The following is an 11,756-nucleotide window of genomic DNA, read 5'->3' as shown; positions in this document are numbered from 1 at the left end:
TAAGGAGACAGGAAATGAATGTTGGGTATGGAGTCTCCTCATAAAGGCTGTCAAGGTCCTTGTGGTAAATGTTTAGTTAGCTCTGATTCGTGCCATTGTTTGTATATATATTTGACTCTTTTTTAATGTTTAACCAATATTTTTTGAAACAGCAAAAAAGGTTTCAATTTGAGTATTTTGATGGTTTGTAATCATCATGAAACACTGAAACACCCTGAAATGATGGTACCATGTTTCCATGAATTCAGGTGAGAATCTGTCTGTAAACACTGTCATGATGATCAATACCACAGTAGAAGTGTAATCAATCAAACTGCATCGCATCCATCATACCAGAGGAGGACCACAGTGAGTGGAGCAGCTCCCTCAGGTGTTTGTCCCCAAACATTGAAGAGAGGGAAGAGTGGGGAGAGATGGATTGATGTGAAAGAGGGAGAGAAAGTGATTTTATTTCTTGTTAGTTTGGAGTCTTGATACAGTTCTCTGTTCATTCATGTAAATATAAATATTCAATAAACACAAACAGATCATTTTATGTCTGCTGCTTGATTTATTGTTTGTTAGCAGAAATGTCAACAGGCTCCACAATGATCATCAGTCTTCCATCATCCCTGCTGACTGCACTCATCACCTGCTTTATGTTGTTGGACTGCAGGAGGAATCAGGTTGTTTGTATATCACATCATTGCATCGTTGTTCTAATATGGTATGACAGTTGCATTCATTATTGCACTCCAAGGGCCATACCATACCAGTGAGTTTAATGTAATATGTATCAGTCTAGTTTTCCATTTAAAAAATCAATAGCAAATAGAAACAAATCTATTTAAAAGCAACTTAACTCAAGGTCTTCTTACTAGGTTTTTTTCCAGAGCTTTCAACAGCATCTCACAGTCTTCATCAGTAAATTGCATTTCACTCATGGAGATGACTCAGGTTTTATCATATGAGCCAACTACAATTTGCAGAGAGGTGTGGTTGAAAGCACCAGGGAAAGCTTGGGGACCTTAACTATTCACAAGGCCAGAACTGAACTCTGATACTCAAATAGCACTTTTGATTTGTCAGATCAGTGAGATCAAAGATCTAATCCCTGGCTCAAAAATTGAAAAGACAAGTCTAAATGTGAAAGGTTCCCTGTGACCCAGGATATGTTCTATCTCCTTTGCTTTTCTCCACCTACATTAACGAGTTTACATCTTACTATAGCTCAGTCAAAATATTCAAGTCCATGGACAACACCACTATCATTGGACTTACCAATAACTAGACCGCCACTGCCAAGAGGTGAATTGGGCTGTACATTGGTGCAGGAACAACAACCTCATACTCAATACCTAAAAACAGTGGAAACAGCTGTAGACGTCAGGAAGAGAACAAACACCAAAGCCCCAGTTCATATCTCTGACCAACCCATAACCCTGACAGACTCCTTTAAAATCCTCCACACCTACATCATTAACTGCCTCAAATGGATCATCAACACCAACCACATCATTAAAATTAGATTATTAATAGTGAAGCATCAGTGTTAGAGCAGCATGTTACTGTTGTAGCTGCTGGAGGTGGAGCTAGTTTACACTACTTTATATACAGTTAGCTAGTTTAGTCCAGTGGTTCCCAACCTAGGGGTTGGGCCCCTCCAAAGGGTCAGCAGATAAATCTGAGGGGTCGTGAGATGATTAATGAGAGAGGAAAGAAGAAAAAACAAAGTTCTGATACACAAATCTGTTTTCAGTTTTTGGACTTTTTCTCTAATCTTTGATTTTTGCTGAAATATTGGATCATTTGAACATTTATTGAAATGAAAGCATGTGAGAAGTTTAGAGGGAAAAATCACTATTTGGTGAAGCTGTTAACAACTCATAGACATGTGAAATGTGACCCCGACTACACACTGCTTTTTGTAAGACGTCAAAAGCCAAAAAGGTTGGAAACCACTGGTTTCATCTTTAACAATGTGTTGTATTTTAAAAGCTTGTTATATTATCCATTGTGTCAAATCTTCATCTGAAAAGTAACTAAAGCTGTCAAATAAATGTAGTGGAGTAGAAAGTACAATATTTCCCTCTGAAATGTAGTGGAGTGGAAGTATAAAGTAGCATGAAATGGAAATACTCAAGTAAAGTACAAGTACCTCAAAGTTGTGGTAAAGTACAGTATCTACTTGAGTAAAGTACTTATTTACTTTCCACCCCTGAGTATACTGTAGCATATTCTGCATTCAGAAAACAATCTTTAATAATGTGAAATTTGATCACAGTGTATTCAGTATGTTCCACAGTATTTGTTTTGTTGTACTCTAGGGTGTCAGCAGTAAATCCTGAGCTATTTACCATAATTTCTGTTTACCAACTGCGCTTCTAAATCAGCATCCTGTGGTGACTGAAGAAGAAGGTAAAATCTGCAAGTATCCAGAGTAAAGCAGTTCTATTATACTTTAAAGACCAATCTGCCTTCCTGACAGCTCCCTAAAAACTGCTTTTGATTCACTAAAGCCTTCCCTCGCTACACACACACACACACACACACACACACACTCACACACAGGCAGATAGTGGGATTTTTATGGCGTAGGGCTGACAGGAGATTATCCTCACACATGTTCACACAGCTTATCGTGGCTGAAGGTGTCTATGGGTGTGACAAGTGTGTTGGCATAATTTTATACTTGTCAGGATGGAGTCTTCTCTGAAATAGCATTTACATATCATGGGATGCTGAAACTCCACTCCAATCAAAATGTCTCAGCAGAGGCAATCCACTTTAATGGTGTCTCATAGGCAGCCAGTGCATGTGGAGGTAGGTAATCTCCAATAATGATGGAATCAATCAATCAGCTGCATTGCGTCAGAGGTGGACCACGATGATCAGAATTTACTGAGAGGATATCAGCCCTGTGCATCAACAAGCTCATGCACATAACGTCAGTCCCCTCTCATGTTTGATTTCATTGCCAGAGGGCTGATCATTTTAACATGAAGCTGCTGCTGTAATTATTTATGGACACGTGATATCTTAACCATTGCTAAATCTTTCAGAGTGAGCACTCTGTTTCAGTGTAACTGGATATGAGTCTCATTAAGACCGAGGACATGCATCATATTTAAATACATATCTCATTATGTTTGACATCACCTACAGGTTTTTAAAGGGACTCTTTGAAACCTGGATTAAGTCACCACCGCCTCCTGAAAAGCAAGCAAACATGTTTAAACAGTACTTCACAGATTAAGCACTGCACTCCTACTCCTACTGCACTCCTCGGACAGTTTTTTTAAAAAAAAAAAAAATCCATGTCTAAACCTGGTGCCTACATTATCCACAATGCAACTCAACCACAGACAGCTCAGTCAGAGGTTTGGGTGTGTTATACTAGTAGCGGCTAATGTAGCCTGGAGCTGCTAGAGGTGATTAGCAGGCTACAGAGGTCTGGTAACCTCACTTCTTTCATGGTAAATGGTAAATAGACTGCACTTATATAGCACCTTTCTAGTCTTCCGACCACTCAAAGCACTTTACAATACATGTCAACATTCACCCATTCACACACACACATTCATACGCTGATGGCAGAAGCTGCAATGTAGGGTGCCAACCTGCTCATCCATATTTAATCTAATGCTCATTCACACACACTCACACACACCGCTGGCACAGTCATCGGTAGCAATTTGGGGTTCAGTATCTTGCCCAAGGACACTCCGACATGTGGACTGGAGGAGCCGGGAATCGAACCACCGATCTTGTGATTAGTGGACGACCTGCTCTACCTCCTAATGATCCGCTCTACCTTTACCTCCTGAACCACAGCCACCACAGTAGTTTTTTTCCCGATTTGTTTCATTTTCAAACTTGTAATCTTTATCCCCAACCGACACTGACTCAAGTGACATCACTTGAGGCAGTTTATCAGATTTCACACAGCTCCCTCTGGAGGCACAAAAGGCTTTATACTACTACTTTTTACACATAGCCTATACAGTAGTAAAAAAAAAAAAATCAGTGGAGTTCACCTTTAATAATCATAATTGCTGACACTGCTCTAGAGTACATTGACTAAGCTTTGCTTGAAATCTGATGCCTGCTTAATTCTAATTTACCTTCTTGCTGTGGACACCTTCATTTTTTTTTTTTTTTTAGTGCCATGATTCTGACAATGATTATGATTTTTTTTTTTTTTTTTACAATTTGAGCCTTATTTTCATCATTGTGGCCATCATTCCTGTCACTAATACAAACATTGTACTCACCAAGTTAATATCTGAGATGCAGGAACAAGCTGATGTCCACAAAAGGAAAGTCTGTCTCTGAACTGACTCTGACAGAAGAATACATTTTAAGTATATAATTTATAATTTTTTGGTAAAATCAGCTTCTTGAAAATCTTATACACAGTTAGATTCAGATTTGCAGACTCTGCCTTGACATTTGGTGCAAAACTGAAAAGCAGCCAACCTCCAGACATTGTGTTCTTTCTAGTGACAAACTTCACCTTTTTGCCCCCTCTTACTGAATCTGTGGAGAAGCACACACACACATCGCTATCATCTACAACTCCAGTGTAACATATTACTGTATGACTAGCCAGCCCAAGCTGGGGGTGGGCATGCATATTTGACTTGTAAGAGTGTGAGGTGCATGGATGAAAATAGCTGCAGATATGTAGACCACAGCAGGGAGCCTGATTATATTCCTGCAGAGAACACACACACACACACACACACACACACACACTCAGGGGTGACACACACGCATGCACACACAAAGATGAGTCAGAAAGAAAGACAGAGAGCTCAACTATTTATACTGCACATCATCTTGACAATCCTTCTATTCCAATGACCCAGTGATTTCAAACAGCTCACTGTTCTGTGGGGTGTGTTTATGAATAACAAAACTTTGATTTTTGTCATTGTCAGTGTTTTAAAATGATCAAAGCTGGGCCACATTGTTAAAATAAGCAGAATAATGCAACTGAGAAACTTCTGATAGTTCCTGCACAAATAAGTGCACAGCCTCAGAAGACGGGATATTGAGAAAATTCACAAGTATATTCACTTTATGTATGATAATGAAATGAATGCTTGTTATTCGCTGTGATGGAATACAAAACTGAAGTTTTCATATTGTAAGTGTGATAGGTAACCTATGGCCTTGGCCTTCTCCTGTCTGCAGGCAATCAGACACTGCCTAATGACTGGCAAGTAGTCAGCCTCTAGAAAGGTGTGTCTGTTCAGGCAGTGTTAATGTCCTGACACATAGCCAGAGCTGCCTGGCTGACTGTAGATGGTTCTTCCTCTTCCTTGCAGTTGTGAGGTATATAACTATAGTCACACTGACAGTTCTGTTTGATTGTAGGCTCACACCTCGGACATGCTGAGCCCATGTGAAGTTGTGTGCAAACTACAGGTTGTGAGGTAGTGTCTGTTGTAATTTTGTTTTTTTTTAAATCATTGCATTTAATAGTATTTTGCAGCTGCTCTGTAGGGGTGTCTGTGTCGCAGGGTCCTGTAGTCCTCTAGACTTGTGCTGGACCTTTTGTATGCTTCTACTGGTGTAGAAATCTTGAGCGTAAAAGCCAAACTTGTTGTTGTTAACCCTTTTTTTTCATTCCTTAAAAAATCGACTTCCTGCAGGTGTGTGTTTGTGTGGCTGAAGGTGGGCTGGAGTTTAGGGTCTCTCTCCCACTACACTGGCTTGTGGTGAAACTATGGACATTTTAATAGGTAATTTTTGGCTTTAGGTTTGCAGTGGCACACACACAGCTGGTGGTGGCAGGCAGGCTTCTCCTCAAAGCATAGGTCTTAGTAGCCTGTATGTCTTTAATTTGTATTGTTTGTGACATCTTGTATTTATTTCATTTCCAGTGTACTATATAGTAGCCTATGGTAGTTGTTCTATATAATGTAGTAATATGTAAATATGTTGTCTTTCTTTTAGAACTGCAGTGATTCGTCAATTTATGAATTACTCAATTGACTTAAAATTAATCAGCAACTACCCAGATAGCAAAAATGATATGGCCCAGATCCGGCCTAGAGCCTCCATAAGTTGTGGGCCAGATCTGTAAAATGGACCCGGGCCGGTGTCCTTTGGCACAACGGGCCAATAACGGTGCGGATCCGTTTTTTCGCTTTTGGGCCGGCACTGGGCCAGCTCCAGAACGGATGAGATTATTTTGTAGTCATTTGTCCGAAGGTGGGCCAGATCCGGTTCAGTTCTGTACTAGATCCGGCCCAGAGCTTCCATAAGTTCTGGGCCAGATCTGTAAAATGGACCTGGGCCGGCGTCCTTTCTTATCTGGGCCGGTACTCGGCCAGCTCCAGATCGGATCACTTTCTAGCCATTTTGCTCAAATATTTGCTGTATCTGAATTAGTTCTGGGCTAACCTTTATCTTTTCCATAACTAAATTCAAACTAAAAAAAAGTATCTCTGGATATAAATTTCTAGAACTATAGTTGCATCATCATAACTGGTTGTTTAAAAACAAAAACAAAAACAAAAAAACAGAAATCATAAGTTACTGAGATGGAGACAGGAGATGCTGCTTTGTTGATCGTTCACTGTACACTCATCAGTCAAAATCTGTAATGAAGTGTACTCTACTCATGGTGGATTAACTCCAGAAAAAAGTGAATGAAGCATGACATGACATCACTTGGGTTTACCTGTGCATGTTGAGTGTAAACTGAGTAAATATAAAATAGTGTAATTATGTCATATGACAATAGCATATGGCATATGAAGAAGAGACAAAGTCCTTTTAAACCCGTAATTTAGAGTGTAACAGAAGTATAAAAACTGACCTTTGACACACCAAAGCACACTGGGAAGAACTAATGTAATTGTCAGGGACCAAGCAGTAAGGCTCAAGAACACCAGGTGTGTAGCATAAAACATTGTTATTTATTTACAATTTAATTTAATCTTAAAATTCAAATTCAAAATACAAAGATCACTAGAGAAAAGTCAAACAGCATAATGACCTCAACCGGGTTGGCAGGAATAAACAATTAACTAACAAACTTAATAGCAACAACAATACCAACATTATTCACAACCAAACTAACCCTGACCCCTACCCCCTCAAAAAAAACAAACAAAAAAAACAAACAACAAAACTTAAAATTTAACTGAATCCCAAACATATCCCCACCCATATGACCTCTCCCACTGCCTGCTGTCACTTCCACTTCCTCGTGCCACTTCTTTTGCTGGATCCATGAAAAACAAAAACGTATGTCCCTTCAGACCCTTAGCTCTGTTCTGTACAGTAGATATGGTTTTAGTCTGGCTGGAGATGCATGCTATGAGCACAAACTGCCAGATAAGGTGCTGCAGCTCTTTGGCACTTCAGCTGCCTATTTATTTAAGTCATGTCCTGCAGCAGGTTCTAGCTCTTCCTCTGCATCTAACATCACCCCACAGGGGGAGAGCACTGACGGTATGGATCTTGTGGATGATGATGAATTCTGTCTCAGCACCCCCATGGAGTGATCTGGAATCACATCAGAATCACAAACAGGTTTACAATATTGTTTTTTTTTCCACATTCATTGAATTTGCTTTGTTGTTGTGAGGTAGTCTATTAGTCCAGTATAAAAAAACCCCAAAGAAACAAACAAAAAAACCTTAAAAAAAAAAATGTAGGCTATCCACATTTATACACACTCTGTTTCTTAAGGTTGGCATAGAGATTACTTTAGCTCACAGAGACAGCTGTGATAAATAGGTAGAGGTCTGTCTGCAATGAGATGATGAGTAAAGTTTTAGCTCAGTAGTCAAGTCTATGATCTGAGAGACTTCAGTTCCAGACCCGGTGTGGGGACCTCCTTCATAAGGTAGTTTATTCATGAACACTTATTGTAACACTTTAATTTTCTAAAATTAAAAGCGTAATAAAACAAAAACAGAATTTTTAGGCCTCTTTGCACTTTCATTCAAATACAAAATAGAAACAGTAGAAATACAAATAATTTTGCTGCCTCAACAAATACAGATACAAATACAATACTGGACTCTCGGCACATCCCTAATACACATACTGTTGTTCTTTTGGAACGGCTCTTGGTGGGCGGCCATCTGCTTTGACCAGTTGGGTTGAGAGAGAGAAAGAGAGAGGGAAAGGGGGAGGGGGGACAGAAGAACAACAATCATAACAATAACAATAAGTTTAAGCAGCAATAGACAGGGAAGGATGCCATCAGGACTGTGAAGGACCGCGAAGGCTTGGCCCAGAACCCAGAGGAGCTCAGTGCATCATGGGAAGTCCCCCAGCAGTCTAGGCCTATAGCAGCATAACTAAGGGCTGATCCAAGGCGAGCTTGGTCGGCCCTAACTATAAGCTTTATCAAAAAGGAAAGTTTTAAGCCTACTTTTAAACATAGAGAGCACCTGGCCTGTTTCACTCCGCTACTCTGTGCTGCGACTCTCAGATATGATGATAAGATTTTTTACAGTACTTTGATCCCCATGGGGAAACTGATCCTCTGCATTTGGCCCATCCTGTATACACACTACTACACACTGTTGGCAACAGTGCCAACCACATTGAAACCCAGCCTTACTTACGGGGTGGTGGTGGTTGTGGCCTCACTTGTGTTCCGTAGACCTTAATGGGAGGATGGGGGGTGATCTTCGATCCATCCTCTGGCTTCTTCTCAGAGTGGAGCTGGGACTTTTTGGAAATGGGAGGCAAAGGTTTGTTACTTGATTTGTCTCTCATATACAATTCCTTTAACTCACCTTTCAGCCTGCCGTTCGCCTCTGTCACACTAGAGTACTTATCCATGAATACCCAGGCTTCTGCCGTCGATGCCTTTAACTTATCTTTAAGCTCTCTGATCGCCCTCTGACTCTCTTGGAACTTCCGGGTTGCATCATCTGGCCGCCGAGCCAACATGCTCTTCAAATTGGCAATCTCCTGGTCTTTTTCTGCCAACTTAGCCGACATGCGCTCAAGATTCTTCATCAACTGGGAGTTGTAGTCATGGAGCCGCTGAAGGCGCATAATGTCACTAACATTATTGTCTTGCGGATTCTTTAACTGCAAACTTGCGACCTTCCTCATAAGTGTCAGCTCATTATGTCTACTGATCGATAACTCAAGATTCATGTGATCAAGCTCTGCCTGGTACTGGTTGAATTTTATTTCGCAGTCTTTGAGCTCTTGTTTTAGCGTCTCCTCTGCATGTTTCTGTTGGTCCATCTTCAGCTGCTGCTGCAATACCGTGTTATCGCTGTAAGTTGACTTTTTTATAAATATGTCCCTTTCTTCAGTCACATGGTCCAATTCTTTCCTCAGCCGGCTCTGTTCCCTATCAGCTGAAACTACTAATTCTTCATGTGTTTGCTTTATTTCTGTCAGTTGCTTCTCCATGACTATCACCCTGTTCTGCAAACATTTTTCACTTCTCTGAACAGTTTCCAGCTCTTGGTTCTTCCTGTTAAGCTCAGTACCCCGGTTTCTGATTCCATCAGTTAGCTTTTTAATTGTTTTGTTCTTGTCTTCTATTTCCAAATTAACCTTGTCCAAGTTTTTCTGTAGCAGCATGATCTCACCCACGGCAGCTTCGGTCTGCACTTTTTGCTGCCTCATCTTCTTCTCTGACTCATGAACCAAAAGTCTACTATTGGTCACCTCGTCTTCTCTGTTCTTTATGATCCGAGTGTCTTTGTCGCACTTATCTTCAAGTTGAGTTTTTTTATTGTTGACCTTGTTCAGCTTCATTTTGACATATTCAATGCTGTTGTACTGTTTTTCTACCTTTTCCTCTAGCTGTACTATTTTCGCTGCTAAGGAAGATTTGTCATCCTCTAGACAGCATATCCTTTCTTGGAGTTCCACATTTTTCTGAAAAAGTTTTTCTTTCTCATATGTTATTACTTTAATTTGTTTGTCTCTTTTATGTATTTCTAGCTTACCATCATCAATTTTCTTTTTGTATCTTCTAACGTTTTCCAACGACTTCTCTCTTTTTTTTAGTTCATTCTGAAATGCTTCTTTCTCACGGTGCATTAGTTTTTCAACGTTGATGCCGTGTGTTACTTGTTCTTTTAATGAAGCATTGTCATCGTGTAACTGTTTGTTTTCTTTGTCAATCTTTTTTAACAGCTCTCTCTGTTCATTAATTATTTTATCTGCAGCCCTCTTCTGCCCCTCGAGCTCTTTTACGCAGTGAGCCAACCCTTCAACCTGTTTTTTAAACTTATTTTTTTCTTTTAGAAGAACCTGCACCCTAAACAAAGTGTCACCCTCTTTCTTCTGGGCCAGTTCATCATTTTTGGCCTGCTCTTCTTTAGCTTTCTCTTTTTTCAAAGACCTCTCAACTGCAATGAGTTTTGCAGTCAGTCTTTTCTGCACTGTTTTTTTGTCCATGACTGATTTCTCAGGTTTCTTTGTCTATCTAACTGTTGCTTGAGTTATTCTATAATTTTAGAATTATTTTATAGAGTTTCAAAATGAAATTAAGGTCTAAACACAGTCTCTTATTTCACATCAAAACGACTTTGATCTGCCAAGAGGCTTTCATCTTTGATCCATAATTATGATGATGTCATATATATTTATTATTATTAACTTGTTATTATTAATATAATATCATATACATGGATTAGTATGACTATGACATCATAGTGATATATAAAGGTTCCTTTCAACATCAAAGGCAACTTTGATCTATGATGACATCATAGTCCAAAAAAAAAAAAAAAAAAGGCAAAACACCTTGATTCATGATTATGTCATCGCATCGTTCTAGAACATTCTTAAATTTTCAAAAGTTTCTGTTATGATGTAAAAAGAGGCCAGACATGATGACATGATGACATCTGCTGAAACATGGCCTCCAGATTAACATCATTGGCTCAGGCCAAGTAGTTGTAGTAGCAACAATGATAGCATGAAATGATTTCAGCCAAGAATAATGAAAGTGTAAATAGACTTAGTTCAATGGACTTTTCTCACTATAAATTCTTTAACTGCAAACTTGCGACCTTCCTCATAAGTGTCAGCTCATTATGTCTACTGAACGATAACTCAAAATTCATGTGATCAAGCTCTGCCTGGTACTGGTTGAATTTTATTTCACAGTCTTTGAGCTCTTGTTTTAGCGTCTCCTCTGCATGTTTCTGTTGGTCCATCTTCAGCTGCTGCTGCAATACCGTGTTATCGCTGTAAGTTGACTTTTTTATAAATATGTCCCTTTCTTCAGTCACATGGTCCAATTCTTTCCTCAGCCGGCTCTGTTCCCTATCAGCTGAAAATCATCAATTTTCTTTTTGTAACAAAAAGTTACAACATAATTTAAAGCAAGCAAGAAATGACAAAATGTGTGCATACAAATTAGCAAACTGTCAAAAAATAAAGTGTGTGCTGTAGGAAAAACAAAAGGCTATGTGTACTGTCATTACTTAAAATGTTTGTATGTTAACGGTGCTAAAAAGAAAACCACTGACACTCAGTATCGGTGTTTAGTGCGGCTGCCACAGTAATCAAGAATGCAAAATATATGTAAAATATACAGTACCTTTATGAAGTCAGCCACTGCTGCTCGGCGGAATGTTGTGATGCCTATAAACAACCAATTGTGAAGTTTAAAACACAAAACATAAGTGCTGCTGCAAAAGACTAACACAATGCTTTATCTGAAATTTACCATGGTTAATGCCTCTTTAGCCTTGGCACGGTCTTTGCGGCCACCTCCCCGGTCAGATGCCAAGTTAAACCATCTGATAGCGTATGAGTCGATC

General features: G+C 39.5%; 1 protein-coding gene across 1 annotated transcript; it reads right to left on the bottom strand.

The window, feature by feature from the left end:
- Positions 1-6,890: 6,890 nt before the first annotated feature.
- On the bottom strand, positions 6,891-11,756 carry LOC121897031 (myosin-2 heavy chain-like). Its single transcript, XM_042411272.1, has 4 exons — positions 11,663-11,756; positions 11,534-11,577; positions 8,577-11,263; positions 6,891-7,503 (listed from the first exon to the last, which is right to left on the bottom strand). The coding sequence occupies exons 3-4, from the start codon at positions 10,381-10,383 to the stop codon at positions 7,367-7,369; spliced, it is 1,944 nt and encodes a 647-aa protein (XP_042267206.1). The 5' UTR covers positions 10,384-11,263; positions 11,534-11,577; positions 11,663-11,756; the 3' UTR covers positions 6,891-7,366.

This window comes from Thunnus maccoyii, chromosome 5 (assembly GCF_910596095.1).
Source record: "Thunnus maccoyii chromosome 5, fThuMac1.1, whole genome shotgun sequence".
Classification (NCBI taxonomy): Eukaryota; Metazoa; Chordata; class Actinopteri; order Scombriformes; family Scombridae; genus Thunnus; species Thunnus maccoyii.
The sequence above is the reverse complement of the archived record's forward strand: the minus strand, read 5'-3'. Positions and strand labels throughout refer to the sequence as shown.